The following is an 18,745-nucleotide window of genomic DNA, read 5'->3' as shown; positions in this document are numbered from 1 at the left end:
AATCTTTTAATGATACTCTTTTTCCTATAAGATAACATTCAGAGTGCTCAGCCTGACATGCAGGACCCTCTGAGGTCTGCCCCTAATTCATCTTTAGTCTTCTCCTGTGTGCCTCACGAGGAGTCTGTGTTCTTATCACACAGGGTTTCTCATCGTCTCCTCTCTGCCCTGGGCCATCCTAGACCTTGTCTTCAGTTGCCTCTTTCAAATACTCACCTCTCTCTTTCCACCGATCTTGTTTCTTTTGCTTAGTGAAGCCAAACTCAACCCCATCTCCTCCTTTGAGATCTCCCTGAACAACAAGTCCTGGGTAGGGGTGGGGTGGGTTCTCCTTTGCTTGGAGTAGGTACCCATCCTTGGCTATTTTCCTATGTCCTTTAGAGGGACAGTTCTTGCACTGATCCCTTTTTTGGATGATGACGTTTCACTTGCTAATGACATATTTTCTCCAGTTGAGTGTCAAGCATGTGTAATATCTATTTGTATGTGCCATGGCACCTAGGCATATAGTCTCTGGTCAGGTGGCAGGATGAGAAATAGTGATCTCAGTTGTGGTTCCTACTCTCTCAGCCTCACCATCTCTGGTGAGAAGTCCCTTTGTCATTCAGATAAAGATAATTGAGACTCTGAATAGCCAGTACCTAAGCAAGGCCTTTGGTTCCTGGTTTCCTGGTTGAATTGGCTGTGGGATCTGAGGGCCTCATGTTAGCTATATATGAGCTCTGTTTACCTCTGTACCCACATATAGAATGGAGGTAATGACAGTAATCATGCCATAGGAATGTTGAGAATATTAAATAAGATCATTTAGGTAAGGCAGTTAGTGCTTGATGCACATTAAGTGCCCACTTAGTGTTTGCTTTTATCATTATTACACATGGTGTCAAAAGACTTTCCTACAGTAAGTCCCAGTCTTCTCTATTGGGAGAGCACAAGATCACAATTGATGCATGGACTTTGGAGATGAGGCTCTCTCCCAAGGAATCATAAGGTGTCTGATTACAGGACCTTGCCCTGGGCCTATCTATGGGAGCAGGGGCAGGGGGTGGGTAACAAGCTCAATTCTCCTGGGAGAGTTTCATTTTTGTTTTCATGTACTCCCTCCTCAGCTTATTTTTAGGACTATAGCAATAGCTTGCCAGGCTTAGGAAAGGCTGCAGCCAAATCTTTCTAGCTTTAGACTGAGACTAAATCTAATGTCAATACAGCCCAGGATGGCATAGAGATATGAACAAGACAGATCAAAAGCATGCAGGTGAAACAAGACGGCTTAGATCTGCACTAGGGACCGACCTCAGGTGGCTGGATGTCCCCAACACTACTAAGCTCCTTGGAGGAGAGCAGAGGTATGTACAACCGAGCTACAGTATAACTCTGCCTGTGTGTTGCTTTTCTCTTAACTGTATGGATTTGTCCTGAAGTCACTTCTTTGCTGCAATTATGTAGGCTAGAATATTCCTCCTAATGGGCTGCTTTTCCCTCAGCCTCCATCTACCACAAATGAGGTATGTCCCTTGCTTCCTTTCCAGGAATAACCCACCCTTTGATTCTGTAGGATGATAACCCTCTTGTGACTAGACACACCTGAGGAGCCCACAGGGCACTCTGCCCACGAGGTGGTGAGTGGGAGTTACCTTGAATTCAGTCTCAATGTTGGCTAGTCTGGCTAACTCGTTGCTTAGCTCCAGTGCGGTGAGGACAGGGTCTTCGCTAGACAGGGACAAGTAGGCAGCGCTTGCCAGGCCCTTGTAGGCGTTCATGCGTGAGCGCGAGTGACTGAAGGAGTCCTTGCGCTGCTTCTCAGTGCACTCATTGCATTTACAGAAGTAGTCGTGGGGCCGCTCAATGCGTGCACCCTTGAGCAGCAGGATGTGCACGATCTCATACTCCTGGCAATGGGCTGCGAGGATGATGGGCGTGATGTCGTGGGAGAAGCGTGTGCCATCCTCATCATAGGCATAGAAGTCATCGTCCCGCAGCTCCTGCTCCAGTGGGCTGAGCGTTAGGCGCTGGCCCTGTGCGAAGGCCGGGTGGTTGAGGATGGCTTCCACGATGCGCACATAGCCTTTGCTGATGGCCAGTAGCAGCGCGTCCCCCACTCGCGCCAGGTTCTCCTTTTTGAGCAGTAGCTCGGTGACCTCTAGATGCTCGTTGCCCACTGCCAGCTGCAGTGCGTTCTGCCCCATGTAGTCCACACAGTTGAAGTTGAGGGTCTTGGACTCCTCCAGCATTTTCCGGACCACTGGGATGTTGCCATACTCAGCCGAGTCCAGGAACCGCTCCTCCTCGGGTGTCAGACTCGTGCCCTTCTCGTTGAACATGTAGGCAGGACCTCGGATGGCCTGGCGGCGACCCTTCTCTCTCAGCGTCGTATGCCGGCGCTGCATGTTTTTGAAGTTGCTACTCCCCAACCTGCGGGTGACAAGGCAAAGGCACTCAGTTACTCTCTTAGAGGCCTGCAGGTTGCTCCCCAGGCATGGAGCAAGCAAAAATTGTTGAAGTAAAAAGAATATCTTGATTGGAGCCTTTTAAGAAATTATGGAACCTGATTAGGGAGCATAGTCTGAATCATTGTGATTAAGGCAAATTGGATCACCTGAACTGGTTTTTGAACTGGATGTACTCTGACTTCCTTATCCAGCCTCTCCATCTCTTGGTTTAGGTGGAGTGTGATGGCAGGTGGGAGTGGGGAAGTGTGAGACAGGTGGTTGTTGGTTTTACTTCCTTTTACATAAACTTCAAAAAGTTGCTTGATCCCTATTCACTTTAGTTTTCTTAGCCACACAACATGAGTAACTTTTTGTGCACCATAGGGTCTGTAGGAGGTCTACATGGGGTCAGTTGCATGTGGAAAGTACTTGGTCATTGTTAGTTTTATTCTTTTCCTTCCTGTGATGCTCAGTTCTCCTAGGGCTATATGGTGGCAAGCCTTTAGTTATTTCTTCCTTTGATTCCGATGAATCCCCATCAATGAGCTCCCACACTGGTGAAAACTTCAGCAATGCCTGAATGACTGTTTCTCCATTTGATGATATTCCTCATGGAGACTGTGTTTTCTGATTCTCATGCAGTTTAAGTACCAACTAAAGGGTTGAGTGTGGTAGAGTGAGTTCTAGAGTCATTGCTAGGGAATCAGCACTCCTAAGGGAGTTCAGCCAAGACTTCTTAAATTGAACCTGAGTTTTTATGTGGGTGGAAGAGATAGGGCAGTTTACATGACAGATTTGCTTCTAACTTGTTGCCCTTTCCTACTGTGGCATAGTGTAGAGGTTAATACTAATACTACAAATAATAGCAGGTAATGTTTATTAAGTACCTATTATATGCCATGTGATAAGCATTTCACAAACATTAACCTATTTGGTTCTTTGTACCGAACCTATGAGAAAGGTCCTGTAACTGTCCTCATCTTAGATGAAGACACTGAGAGAAAGGGGGGCTGAAAAACAGGTTTTGAATTCAACAGGCTTGGAGTAGAAATCCTGGCTTTATCATATGCCTGACTTGTGACCCTGGAAAAATTACCTAACCTTAGTTTAAATAGGTTTTTAAATGGGAAAGTAGAGAGAGAATGCCAAGTATTGTGCAATTTGAGCTCAGTTATAGATATTCCATCTCCAGCTAGCCTTGAGACCTTAAGCAGGTCACCAGCTTCTAGGTTTCAGATAACTGAACTGTAAAATACAGGGCCTGCACCAGCTGTTTCCTAAGCCTTCACCAGCTTGGACATGTTCAACTTGTCTGATTCTCCAGTTGGTCCTATGTGTATTTTCTACTTGCCTTTTCTAGTCTAGCCTTATCACATTATTCAGATAATATTAGAATGGCATAAATTTTAGCAAGAGAGTATATGATATTAAGTACATTAGGATTTGTTTTTAACTATTTTTCATGGTCTCATATAACTGTCTTTTGTTCTTGGTTATATCTCCATGTGTGAAGAAAAGTGCGGAAGTAACCACAGAAGGAGGCTTGTAAATGAAATCTAATGCTTTCAGATTTAAAATATCTCATATCATAGAGCTCTGAATTTTTAAATTTTGGTCTCTGTTAAGTTTTTCTGCTCATTTTACCCTTTGACCTGCACAAACCCCTTTTATTTTAAAAGCTTTTTAAGAGGCTTGTTCTCTGGCGCAATGCAAGACTGGAAGTTGAGCATGGTATTTTAATCCAGCCTGGGGCTGAGCCATGCTTCTCATGGGAACAGCTACTAAACTATACAGGGGAGCAGCTTCTTCAACTGCAAAAAATTAAAAGGAGTAATTCTGAGCAACTGTGAGTAATTAATCCTCATAGAGACTCTGTCCTTAAAAAGAGCGACTAAGCTGAAGTGCACTTTGAGAAAAGATTGCTGAGGAAAGATGGTCAGGGTTGAAGTTCCTGAGCTCTTTATGAGCCCCATTTCTTTCAGCCCTGTCATCATTCCAGGGATAGTGGCTGCTTTTTGGTGCCAAAGGTAGACCATAGATTGGGAATCCCACAGAAACCTTTATAGGAGAGAAGGGTTTACTAACTGGATTTCAGGAGAGACGAGTGAGTTGAAAACTGAGCAGTAATTCTCTTTGTGTGCCCAAAGGACCTTGTTTCAGGTGATCCAATGATACAGCCACACATAGGTGAAGGTTGAGCCCACAGTAGACTAGTAATTTTTCTAGTGGAATTACTCAGCTTGCCCTTTGATAGGTTTCTGCCCCTCTCTGAAGCATCTCTCTGGGCTTAGCCATCACAATGCAACCCAAGAAAAATCAGTTTCCTCTCAACAGCATGTGTGAGCAGTCTGTCAGATATGAAAACTCAGCAGTCCTAGAAGAGGCGGGCACTTTAGCTGGATTCCAGGTCACTTTCCAGTAGAAGTCTGCCTAAGAGGGAGAATAGTTCAGATCACAGGGTCAAGGGTGTGCAGCTATTACATGGCAACAAGCCTTGGGAGGTATTAATTTGAAGGAAATACAATGACTACTAAACCCAGACAGCAGAGAAACATTTCACAAGGAACGTGTAAATAATCTTAATTCAGAGTTCATATAGATGCTTCAGCCTAAAAACTTAAAGGTTGTACAAGCATTGTTTGTTAATTCCCCTCTTTAAAAAAACAAAACATGAAAAGCAAGGGATCAGCATTCTCATCTTTCAGGTGAAGAAACAAACTGAAGTTGGTGAAATGGGAAGACTAAGCTGTGGGGGAAATAATTTTTGCATGAGGATAGAGCACTATGTACATCTTGTTGTTCCTGCTGTAATTATGTTTTATCAAAGAAAAATATATCTGTATGGCTAGTACTTTTCAGAAATTAAAATGTCCTTACCGGTTGTCATGTATTTTTCTGAATGACCTTGAAAGCAGACACCCAGATGCTGTAAGAAGTAAACAAGCCTCTCTTTCAGTCTTTAAACCTTAGCTTTGAGATGCATTGAAATGCTTACAAAATTGTCAGTTCTGCTCCTTTCTTGACTGGTAGAATTTGGCATTACAGATGGAGCCTTATGAACCTCAAGTCATGTATGCATAGCAGCATGTAACAGGACAGGCTACACAATGAGATTGCTTCCAGCATGGGAGTTGCCACAGGAGATCCTGCAGCCACTCACTTTGATGGAAGCCTTTTAATCTCTCTGTGGGTTTTTTTGTTAGCTCTGACTCCCTGTTGCCCTGATAGCCCTTTAATGAGGCTTTTAAAACATTTATACACCTATGATTATACTTAGTCATGTATGTTTGACATTTAATTTTTATGTTACAGATATTCACACCAGCCATATATATCACATGAGTTGGAAAGAACCCACAAAGGATGATGTGTCAGAAAGATAAAGTGATTTGGTTCACAACAGCTGGTGATAGAGCTTATGTTCATGAATCCAAAGAGTTGCACTGCTGGGCTCTCGTGATCTTACCACAGTTTTAGGGCCAGTAATGAGTAAAGTAGTTCTCCCTAAAATGCAGTTGGCATTTGATTGCCCTTACTTTAGCATTTTTCTTAAAAATGAACGTTGAATGCAAATGCCTTTTTATTTGCATATATTATTGAGATAATGAGTGATCAGACTCATCAAACACCTCAATTAGGATACTGTTTTTCATTTTCCAGAAATGCATACATTGACATTTCATGTCATTGAGAAGAAGGGTTCCAGGGAAAACAAAGCCATATTTGAGAGGAGGACTGATTATTGAACTCCCTCTTGATCTCTCCATTTCTATTTTTACCAAGCTGCTCTTACAGATGCATCAGCCAGTTTGAAGGAAGCCAGATGTCAGTAATCCATGAAAATATGAATCTTGTACCTTAAATCTGACTGCAAATGAACATGACCATAAGGTCTTCTGGAGACAGGGATTGCGGCTAATTACTGGTGAAGAAAAGGCCACTTAATCAAATGTCTTTTTAGAGATATTTGTGGTCTTTTTTTTCCTAAGATTGCTACATGCGTCAAAAGTCTCTGTGGAAATTATCCAAGCCTGAAATCAATTCAGCCTGTAACATTTCTCAACTGTGTGTAGCACCAAACAAAATCCAGGAGTCAGATCAAGTACTGAGGAAAACCCAGCTCTGGTCCACGTGTCCTCTCCCAAGTGTTTCTATTCTGACTGTTAGTCCAGAGGAACAAGAATGGAGTAGTTAGTTATTTGGAGTCTTCCCCTAAATCTCAGTTATTTCATCAATTTAAAGGGAATAATAGAATCCATACCTCATGTTCCTGAGGACCACAGTGAGGATTTGATAATCTATGCCAGACACTTGGGATACTAGAGAGCCTCAAATGTCCATGGCAGTAGTGATGAAATCTTACACATTAATACACTTAAGTACACAATTATTTAAATTGGCCCACATTTCATTCTATACTGATACACTCAGCTATTTTTAAAAGTGATTATATAATAATAATAGTTAGCATACATTATACATTTGCCATATGCCAGGCCCTGTGCTAAGTGCTTTATATGAAATATTTTCTTAAATAAATTATGTGATAAGTTTGGCTATTTTCCTAAATGATTCTTTTAATCATAATGATTAAAATTTATTAACATTAACCACTTGCCTGCCACTATCCTGGATTTACATGCGTTGCCATTTAAGATTTTCACAAACTCCTGCATGATTGTGTATCATTGTACTTTCCATTTAATGGATGATAAAATGAGGCTCAGATAAATTCACTGATAAATTTCTGAAGATACACAGCTTGTGAGTGTATAGGAGGCTAGTCTGTTTGATTTCAAAGCCCATGCTTTTGGCTGGTATACCACCACTATCTGTCTTTCTTCCTGCATTTTTTCCTAAGTTTCTTTAGACTGTGAGTTGTTCCATTAGAATGCAGGATCCTTGAGGGCAGGAGAGTGACTTGTTTAAATGGCATCTAATACCCCTGAGACCTGATATGTGATACACAGTCATAAACCTAATTACTCCTTTTTTTTTTTTTTTTTTTTTTTTTTTTTTTTTTTTATAGAAAGGTCTTCCTTTTTGCCGTTGATTCACACTCCAATGGCCGCTGTGGCCGGCGCATCGCGCTGATCCGAAGCCAGGAGCCAGGTGCCTCTCCCGGTCTCCCATGCGGGTGCAGGGCCCAAGCACTTGGGCCATCCTCCACTGCACTCCCGGTCCACAGCAGAGAGCTGGCCTGGAAGAAGGGCAACCGGGACAGAATCTGGCACCCCAACCGGGACTAGAACCCAGTGTGCCGGCGCCGCAAGGCGGAGGATCAGCCTGTTAAGCCACGGCGCCGGCCTAATTACTCCTTGAATACTTGTTCTCACTTGGTCATTTAAGAAGATCAGCAAAATAGAGATGTTAACGTTTACCAAAATCCTTCTTTTTATCAGTGCAGGAGCTGTATTGTCCCACAACTGTTCTTTTCTATTTCTGACTGACAACTTTAGAAAGAAGACGTGAGTTGCAGAGTAAAACCAGTTTCCAGTTAGCTCCAATAGAATGATGTCTCAAAAGATGCTAGATGAGACAGCTAATATCAGATGGTATATTAAGTCCCTTGAGTGACTGGGTCAGAAAATTGAGACATCCCCACTGCTTCATAATACTAAAAAATTTACATATTTACAAAAGCATCCAGCTTCTTGCCAAGTATCATCTTTCTTATTCTGTTGAGGTTGAAATGAGATTGTGCATATAAATGACTTAGCAGTACTTAATAAGGGCTTTATTGACAAAAGATAGTAAATTTAGTTTATCACAACTTTGTTAATTGTGAGGCTAAGGCATTCAAATTCCCAACTAAGCTAGTGACAGGAACTTGTTTGTCCAACATATGTGTGTATGTAGGTATGTATGTATTCACACACACACACACACACACAAATACTACGTAATTACCCCCATGACATACCAGTCAGATACTAAAGGAAACAAGCAAGCTATCCCTCTGCTACTCATTAGCATATATTATATTAAGATACACTTTACAAACAATTCTGCTGACGTGAGATACTTTTTCCAATGCATCTTGGATTGCAAAATATAGTGTTAGTCAATGTTACTAAATAATTATTTTAGTAATTCATTTTCCACCAAATAATACCATTTAGAGAAGTTATTCTCAATGTTTTCTAGATTTAACTAGTGCTTTGTGTGTGCTATTGCTTTTCTCTTTTAAAATTCTCATTGCCTATTTGATACAGGGGAATTAAGAAACTGGATGTCAGCATCTGGTTGTGTATAGCTCCAGATGGAGCTGAAACATGTTCTAATAGTTGCATTAAAAAAAAAAAGATTGGCCTTGGAATAAAATAGATATGTGTAACCTTTTGATTATTTCATTGACCTCTGTGAGGAAAGAGGAAAGTGAACATCTATTTCAGCAAAGTAAGAGAGGCCCTTAAGTTGTGAAATGACAACATTGAAAAAAGTAACATGCTGAGTTTTTATATAGGGGGAGATGCTGGTTGCTTTTACTAAGCAAGAGCTCCTGATAGGTGCTCATGCAAGATACCACATGCATTCTGCAGTTATCCTCAGTAAGTTCCCACATATTTCTAATTTTTTTTCTGGGTTAATTACTGCCTAAGGGAATTATCTAGTCTCCTCTAAGCTTAGGAACAAATAGTTTTGGAAATAACCATTTATGAAGTTATAATTGTGACATAGAAACTTGGTAAGGTATTAAATAACTGAGTCAATGCTATTGTTAAAAATATCTCAAAGAATGGTTTTTGCATCATATCCATAATGAATATTCTGGATTTAATGTGAGTTCATTCATAAATCGGATGTGTGCCCTGTGCTTCAGAAATAGGAGCCACCAGCAGGTGGCATTCTCAGGCAAAAAATTCACTTGAGTGTCACCAGAGTCAATCATTATTGCCTTTTTTCAAATCTACCCTGAATCCATTAAGCCTTTAAATTACAATTAATGGCAATAGGATCTTGGTTCTGTCTACTCAATCATACATAAGTGAATTTACAACTTTAAACTTAAAGGAGAGATTCTGTTATCCAGAGTCTTAAAGCTCATGTCAAAGCCCTGCCAGACTGCATCTCTCTTGTAAAGAGCATATCTGATATTTTGAAATGGATATCTAAAGGAAATATATAGCTCACACTGTATTATTTAACAAGGAAAAGAGACACATAGCAACCTCTTCTTGCCACCTGTAGTTCTTTAATGGTGACTGTTATTAGAATATAGCCATTCTCCTCCTCCTCTCACCTCTATATTTAAATATGAAAATAAACACAGCCATGAAAACACCCATTTAGAAAGCTGTCATTAGTAAAAAAGAGACAACTCACACACTCTCCTCTAGGAATGAAACTGTACTACTACAGCACAAAAGGACTAGACTACCAGGAGTAGTTGTCTATTTCTAAATGGCTTTGTAAACTTAAACCTCCAATAAAAGGAAAAAAAAATTCCCTAGCAACTCAACACATTAGAAAGATTTCCAGATCCTGACTCACATCTAAAAATCTAAGCAAAGCCCAGAGAGAGAGGGCTAATAAATAAAAGTTTATTTCCGTATTTCAGCGAGAAAACCACCTCTACTGGAAAAATCGATAGAAGGAATCGTCATAGCTGCTTACATGAGGGTAAAATGCGCAGGCTTGTCCCCTTCTAGATGCCCGGAAGCCGGCGCCCGGCCGCGGGAATCCGGTTCCCCATGGGCGGCTGCGGTGCAGCGCCGCTCTCCGAGGTGCTGAAGCGCGGAGCTGGTCCAGGGAGTGGAGTTGCGGAGATGCGAACGCGCTCCCCTGTTCTTTGTGCTGCAAGGGTAAAAACTCGCCTTGCAGAGCAGATCCGCGTTATGGTCCTTTTCCTAATCCGGGGGAAATTTCCCAGAGAACGTGACGGAGAAGCATCCGTGTGTGAGACTGGCATACAGCGTGGTGATGGCTTGGTACAGTCCCCACCCCTCTGCCAGATGTAGCTTTGAAAGGGAGGCAGTAATTCTGTCTTCTCACCCTAGCCCCTTGGAATTCCCATCTACCCCTCCTCACTCCCAGAATATTGCACAGCACACGCGCACACACATACACCCCTAGGTTATATAATGCAGTGTGTTCTGGCTCCTGAGGTAGAATATTCGTCAATTTAAACAGATGAAAAACAAGGAATGAGTTGGTTTTCTACCTGTTGGGTTTGTGTGTTTACAGGAGAGAGTTGAGAAGAAAACTAAAACCAGAGTAGCTCAAAGTGTGACAGAGTAGTTTTCTTTACTAAGCCTTAAGGCCACACCCCACTTTGTCTTTTGAGAAATGCATCTTCTAACTTTACCCTTTATTTTAAAAATTTATTATTTTGTTTATTATTTTTAAGGTGAACAAATTTCTATATATTGATTTAGGAGCATGGTGATACTTTCACTGCCTAGAATTAGAAAGAGGTCATCTGTGTAGATCAAGTCGGACATTAATAAAGGAAGACTTTAAAAGGATTACCCAGAATTTGCAACTGTTTTTTTTTTTGAAGGAAATTCCCAATGTGAAAAGCTGTTTCTCCAACAGTCTTCAAGAATCTCAGCAGCTGCTGCATTACCAAATGGTCTATGATTCTTAAACACTAAGGTGTTTAAAAAACAGCATTGTAAGGAAACCTCCTTAGTTGAAATATTGCCTGACAAAGATAAAAGCCATGATTGTTTCCAGGACTTACATTGGCTGCTAAACAGTGAATCAGAGTGCTTATTCTTTGAAACCGACTTTTGGCGTAATAATTGACACTATAAAAAGACTGCAAATGCAATACTTTAGATTAAAGAGTTGGCTCACAATGCATTTTGCACACTGCCATTATAGTTTTATATGCAAATAAGATTGCATTAGTTCATTAATATTCTACTAGCATTTTCTCTGGAGATAACATATGTGTGGGGAAAGACCCCGGGATTTTGATTCACTTATTGACTGTGTGGCTTTGGATATGATACTTAACCTCATGGAATCTCAGTCTCTTCACATGTAAATGTTGAATAATTAAAGGGATGACTAATGCCTTTTTCCAGGAGTTGTGGTGAAAATTAATTGAGGCAGTATACACAAGGCACCCAAGGGGGCCGGCGCCATGGCTCACTAGGTTAATCCTCTGCCTGCAGCGCCGGCATCCAATATGGGAGCCGAGTTCTAGTCCCAGTTGCTCCTCTTCCAGTCCAGCTCTCTGCTGCGGCCGGGGAAGGCAGTGGAAAATGGCCCAAGTGCTTGGGCCCTGCATCCGCATGGGAGACCAGGAGGAAGCACCCAGCTCCTGGCTTCAGATCGGTGCAGTGCGCCGGCCGTAGCGGCCATTTGGGGGGTGAAGCAATGGAAGGAAGACCTTTCTCTCTGTCTCTCTCCCTCACTGTCTAACTTTATCTGCCAAACAAACAAACAAACAAACAACAACAACAAAAAACAAAAACAACCAACAACAACAACAACAAAATCAAATAAGGCACCCAAAAAGGTTGGTCTTTAAGGCATGTGTGACACATTTGAATGTTCTTCTCTGTATTCAAGGGAAGTTAGGGTAGATCTCTAGTTAAAACTCTTTAAAAAGGTTGACACCAAATTTTTACTCCTGTAATCTCTACACAAATTTTCCAATATTGATGATTGTACTTTGTTGGATGCAGTACTTTTTAAAACACATTTTAAAAATTGTATTTAAGGTGTACAAATTTCTTGTATTTTATACATTCAGATTTAGAAACATAGTGATACTTCGGATCCTACTGTCCCTCCTTCCCACACTCCAACCCTTCTTCTTCTTCCCTCTCCTGTCCCCACTCTTAACTTTTGCTAAGATCTGTTTTCTGTTTACTTTCACTCCTAAGGTTTACCCTACACTAAGTAAAGTTCAACAAATAGTATGAAAACAAACAAACAAACAAACAAAAAACAAAACACTGTTCCTCAACAGTTGAACCAAGAGTTGTAAGCTGTCATCAAATCTTAAAATGTCCATTTCACTCCAATATATTACATTTTTTGTATTCTTTTTAGTTACTCTGGTTCAGGGAAAACATATAGTATTTGTGGTTTTGGGACTGGCTTATTTAAAATATTATGGTTTCCAGTTGCATCCATTTTGTTGCAAAAGATAAGATTTTTTCCCTTCTGAGTAGTACTCCTTAGTGTATATAAACCATAATTTCTTGATCTAGTCATCAGTTGATGGACATCTGGGTTGATTCCATATCTTAACTATTGTGAATCAGGCTGTTGTAAACATGGGTATACAGGTAACTCTTTCAAATGCTGACTTCTTTTCATTTGGGTAAATTTCTAAATGTGGGATGGCTAGATCATATGATAGGTCTATGTTCAGATTGCAAAGGCAACTCCATGTTGTCTTCCACAGGGGCTGTGGAAGTTTACATTCCTACAGTGTATTAGGGCACCTTTTCCGCCACATCCTTGCCAGCATTTGTTGTTAATTGATTTTGGATACAGTACCTTTAAAAGAAAATTTCTTAAAATTAAGACTTTTTCCTTTAAAACATTTTAGTCCTAAAAGATGAGGGAATTTTATTTTTCATTAGAATTAGAAACAAAGAAGTTTAACTCATTTGAACAAAATGCTAATGAATGAAGAGGTCTTTAGTATTATACTGAGTGGGGCAGGCATTTGGCACAGTGGTTAAGTTGCCAGTTGAGGCGCTAGCTTCCCATATTAGAGTGCTTGGTTTCAGTCCAAACTCTTCCACTTCCAACTGAGCTTGATCTTAATGCATATCCTGGGAAGCAGAAAGACAGAAAGTGATGGGTCAAGCACTTACATCCATGCCGTTCAGATGGGAGACCCAGACTGAGTTCCAGGCTGCTGGCTACAGTCTGGCCCTGCTGGCATTTGGAAAGTTAAGCAGTAGATGGAAGACTTCCCTCTGCCTTTCAAATAACACTAAAATAAATAAATAAGTAGATAGTATTACACCGAAGTATAGAACAAAATATGATATGTGAGGTGAGTACCTAATACAACCAAAATGTTAGAAGATTAACTCTGACATTCATAACATCCTTTTGATTAGGATCCTCATTATCATGATTAGTGAAGCAGTATAGAGTCAGCTACTCTTAATTATGAAATATTTTCTTGAGACTGCTGGGTTGTGGCTTGTAGTTCATCATAATGGAACACAATCTTATTATATTCTGTTTTTAATAAATAGTTAAGAGCATAGTTTCATGAAATTGTTACATGGACTATGTTTTTGGTTTTGCTCATGATAAACACGCATTGAAAAACCAAAACATGTTTCAGAAATGTGTTAATGATAATACAATTATATATATTTAACTTTATATATACATAGAGCAATTATATAACAATGTTATGTATAACACTGTATATAATTTTATAGAGGCACACACAGAAAGGAAATAAGCTAATTATTTCATAGGTATATTCATTAAAGATAGGTCAGAATCAAGCCAGGCTGCTCACTCTTCAGAGGTGATAGGAGACGGTGATATTTTGTGAAGGTGCCAGTCCACAGGGTCATACACAGACATTTGAACCAGTGGGTAAATACTTGTAATGTGAAAATTGTTGCATCATTTCAAAGCATCGTTTTCAATTTATAAAACACAAAGAAGTTGGGTCTTCACTACCAACAGTAAAAGTTCAGCAGACTCACATCTCTTGGACCAGAAGACATCCAAGGTTTCTGTGCAGGGTCCTGAGGTTTGATTTCTGCCAGTCTGAACCTGACAAAGGCTCAGAGTAGAGTTTTGGTGAGTAGAGTGCATATGTCTTCCTGTCAAACTTTTTTTTTTCTGTGTTTTCACTCCAGATCTTCCTTTCTCCAAATGTATCCCTAAATTTTGTTACAGAGTTATTGTGAGGATAAAATGAGACAGCTCAGACAAAGAGCTTAGAGGAGTGCCTGGCACATGGTCAGGGCTCAGCATATATCTATGATGGCTTTCACTGTTGCTGAATAGCTCACTCTGTCACTGAATAGTGAATAAACCACTAGTCTGTAGTTCTTAGACTTTGCTCTGGCATCATCTAACCAGTCTGACAAAAATATAAAAACACAAATTCCTGGTGACCCTTTCCTGGAGAAATTGCACTTTTCCCCCCAACACTGCAAGTGCTGCTAATTCATAAATGATGCTTTGATGAAACACTGCTCTTGTCAATTGGAAGACCAAGTTATTTTAGCCATGAGTATAAAAATCTATTACAAATAAATGAATCCTTTGAGACACTGGCCTCCCCCCCCCCCAATATTCTTTAATAGTATATACTGCATTTTTGGAACCTGGACAGATCTGGCTCTTTCTCCTATATAGAAATATATTAAACAGGCTTCTTAAAGTTTTGTCTTCAGAAATTAGTACAATAATATGGAATACTACAGCAGTAAAAAAAAGGTGAAATACAGTCCTTTGCAACAAAATGGAGCAAGCTGGAAAACCTCATACTTAGTGAAATAACCCAGTCCCAAAAAGACAAACACCGTATGTTCTCCCTGATTTGGGAGAATTAATAGCGCAGCTAAAATGAAAGCTATACAAGCAAAATTGTCACTATTAGAATCAATGCCTTCAAGAATCCTTGACCTGATTGTTGAGGGACAGTTTACCATTGTTACTTTTTACTGTGTATATCCTTTTTGTTTTGTTTTGTTGTTTTTTTGTTTCTTTTCTTTCTCATTTCTCTACTTTATACTGTATGCTGAACTCTCTATGTAACACAGAGTTAATTATATGTATTTTAAGGCTTTTGGAAAAAGATCCCAGTTAAAAATAAGAGAGGGAATAAGAGATGGAGGAGGTAGTCTAAACTGTAAAAAAGTCTAGTTCTGCATACAGTCATGTAGACTTACCTCTAAGGGTACAGCTTAAGAACTAGTCATGGGGCTCCATATCCATAAGAATCGGTGGTATAAATGCCATCTTCACTGTTAAAATGATCATATTAAATGTTAAAGGCAACAGATAGATTGGTCTAAGTTTAAAAGAGATAATATAAATAACATCAAGTATCCGGTAAAAAAAAAAAAAAACAATTAAAAAGGAAGGAAGGACCAACATGGGAAGCAGTCCACACAACAGACTCCTAGAATGACATTTGCAGTAAATAACACTCTGACCCTAGAGTCAACCCTTGGCCGGTGCCATGGCTCACTTGGCTAATCTTCCTTCCGCCTGTGGCGCCGGCACCCTGGGTTCCATTCCCGGGCGGGGTGCCGGATTATGTCCCCATTGCTCCTCTTCTAGTCCAGCTCTCTGCTGTGGTCTGGGAGAGCAGTGGAGTATGGCCCAAGTGCTTGGGCCCTGCACCCGCATGGGAGAGCAGGAGGAAGCACCTGGCTGCTGGCTTCGGATCGGCGCATCATGCTGGCTGTAGTGGCCATTTGGGGGGTGAAGCAATGGAAGGAAGACCTTTCTCTCTGTCTGTCTCTCTCTCACTGTCTAAATCTGCCTGTCAAAAAAAAAAAAAAAGTATCACCCCTTAAGGCTTCCTGGTCGGGCTAAAAACCTGTGAGAGCATTTCAGGCATGCAAAGACAAGACTCTGACCAAAAAATATCCTACACAGAGGATCTCTGTGAGACCTCAGAGGAAAGAAAGGGTCATCAAAGAAGGAGACACTCTTCTCTGAAGGGAAAAGAGAACATACACTTTGCTTATGGGCGTGTCCAAATACCAATGGAGTCTATGGTCACAAAAGGCTTCCATAGCCTTGGCAGCCCATGGCAAGAGCCTCGGATGATCACTGACATCATAAAAAGTGTCAGTTGTCACTGTGCACTTGCTCCCCAGGTAGGACCTCTGTCCCTATTGAATTGTAATATGAGAATTGACTGCAAATTCTCCCTGCAAATATACTCTATATGTTGTTTGTGGGCATGGGTGCAAATTGTTGAAATCTATGATTAGCATGGAGTTGGTCCTCTGTATATAAAGTCATACTAAAAATGATCCATAATGAAGATGGGAGAGGGTATGGAGGTAGGATGGGAGCTTACAGGGGAGGGGGGGTATGAGGGAAAGAACCATTATATCTCTAAAGTTGTATCAGTGTAAAAATTCATTCACTAAATAAAAATGGGAAAAAAAGAAAGGAAAAAAAATTAGTACAAATCAGTTTCCTTAGAAAAAAATGCTAATTGAAATGGCTAGAAGCCACGGTGTTGCCCTATCTGTAAAAACAGTAAATCTCTCTCATCTTTTTTTTTTTAAAGATTTATTTATTTGAAAGTCAGAGTTACATAGAGAGAGGAGAGGCAGAGAGAGAGAGAGAGAGAGGTCTTCTATCCGATGGTTCACTCCCCAACTGGCTGCAACGGCTGGAGCTGCACCGATCTGGAGTCAGGAGCTTCTTCCGGGTCTCCCACGCGGGTGTAGGGGCCCAAGGACTTGGGCCTTCTTGTACTGCTTTCCCAGGCCATAGCAGAGAGCTGGATTGGAAGAGGAGCAGCCAGGACTCGAACCGGCACCCATATGGGATGCCGGCACTTGAGGCCAGGGCATTAACCTGCTATGCCACATGCCGGCCCCTCTCTCATCTTAATTGATGTCAATATTACTGCTAAGCTTGTCTAGAATGAACACAAGATACGTCAAAAATCCTGTGCGCAAGACTGTTGTAAAGTAATGAAAAATTGTGTTTATGTAAACAGGCATGGGGAGACTAGAAATAGCACTGTATCTCAAAGTGATGAGCAGAATGATGCTAAGTCAATTCTATTCCTAGTTATGTTTTATGGAAAATTATGGGTCTTCCAGTTTAGGCTGCAATTTTGTGGATTTCACTGGTTTTGCGTTTACAGAATTTCCATAAATATAATTGGCCTGTAGCCCATTAAAAGTTTCTTTAAAAAATAAAGAGGAGGGTCAGCACTGCAGCATAGTGGGCTAAGCCTCCACCTGCGTGCCAGCATCCCATGTGGGCACCAGTTCTAGTCCTGGCTGCTCTTCTTCCAGTCCATCTCTCTGCTATGGCCTGGCCAACTGCACGGCCCCCTGCACCCACCCATGTGGGAAACCTGGAAGAAGCTCCTGGCTCCTGACTTCAAATTGCCCTAGTTCCAGCTGTTGTGGTCATTTGGGAAGTGAACCAGTGGATGGAAGATCTTTCTCTCTGTCTATCCTTTTCTCTGTCTGTAACTCTACCTCTTAAATAAATAAATCAAAAATTTTTTAAAAGTAAAAAGAAACCAATATGAAATAATTGTTTATGAGGGTATTTCAAAAAGTCACGAACAAGGGAATTAAAATAAATGTTTATTTTGGCGACAGAAGTTCTGTGACAGAAGATGGAGGAACGAGATAAAAGGCTTATAATGTGGAGATGTTGAAATAAGTATTCCCTGTTTTGCTAGAAGGCCTATGAGAGAATTATGTCCATGGGAACTGGAGGACAATATGTTAACAAGTCATAGCAAATGCATCGGGCAGAGGATCACCAGAATAGCTTTTCAGTTCTCTGTAGGCCATGGCATGGCAGACAGTGGGATAATCTATTGTAGAACTTTACTCACTGATAACAGTGGACACAAAACAACCCTGAAATAATAAAGGGCAGGTAGTGATGCTTAAACATCCTAAACCAAGCTGTTCTAATTATTGTAATGAGCAGAAAAACTGAAGAGAGAGCCCAAAGGGTCAAACCACAGAGTTACAGAAATGGTTAATAGAACTTAGCATTCCTAGGGACTTAATAGATAAATAGCTGTCTAGGATACTATTCAGTTAGTGCGTGTGGAAAAATATAGGAAGAATGGCTGGTAGGCTGAGGATGGTACTCCAATAAAAAGTCATTTCAGGCCATAATTGCATATTAGTAAATGAAACAAGGCAGTCTGAAAAGGTGCCATTCTGTGTGATTCCACCTATGTGATATTCTGGAAAAGGAAAAGCTAGGAAAAAGTAGAATAACTAGTGGTTGCCAGGCATTGGAGTTGGGGAGGGATTGACAAGTGGAACGCAGAGGATTTTTAGAGCAGTAAAACTATTCTGTATTATACCATAATTAATGGTAGATATAATACATTATACACATTTGTCAAAACCTGTACAGTACACGATGCCAAGAGGGAACTATAAGATAAATTATGGACTTTGGGTGATAATGATATATCAGTGTAGGTTCATTTGTTGTAACCAATATACCACTCAGGTGTGTGATGTTGATAACAGAGACTTTGTGTGGAGGAACAGGGGTGGTCAGTTTTGCTGTGAACCTAAAACTGCTTTAAAATATAGTCTATTCTTAAAATATCATGATTCGGTGGCCAGTTTCTGGATCTGGTCCAGTTTCTGGAACTAATTGAAGAGGTTGGGGCAGTTCTG

The 18,745-nt window shown here is 40.7% G+C and overlaps 1 protein-coding gene across 1 annotated transcript in view; it reads right to left on the bottom strand.

The window, feature by feature from the left end:
• Positions 1 to 18,745, bottom strand: part of TRPC7 (transient receptor potential cation channel subfamily C member 7) — a 173,053-nt gene that overhangs the window by 121,119 nt on the left and 33,189 nt on the right. The window contains exon 2 of the mRNA XM_062189952.1: positions 1,635 to 2,412. Within this exon, the coding sequence (XP_062045936.1) occupies positions 1,635 to 2,412 (778 nt within the window). The remainder of the gene's footprint in view (positions 1 to 1,634; positions 2,413 to 18,745) is intronic.

Source organism: Lepus europaeus, chromosome 4 (assembly GCF_033115175.1).
Source record: "Lepus europaeus isolate LE1 chromosome 4, mLepTim1.pri, whole genome shotgun sequence".
Classification (NCBI taxonomy): Eukaryota; Metazoa; Chordata; class Mammalia; order Lagomorpha; family Leporidae; genus Lepus; species Lepus europaeus.
This window is presented reverse-complemented; position numbering and strand designations above follow the sequence as displayed.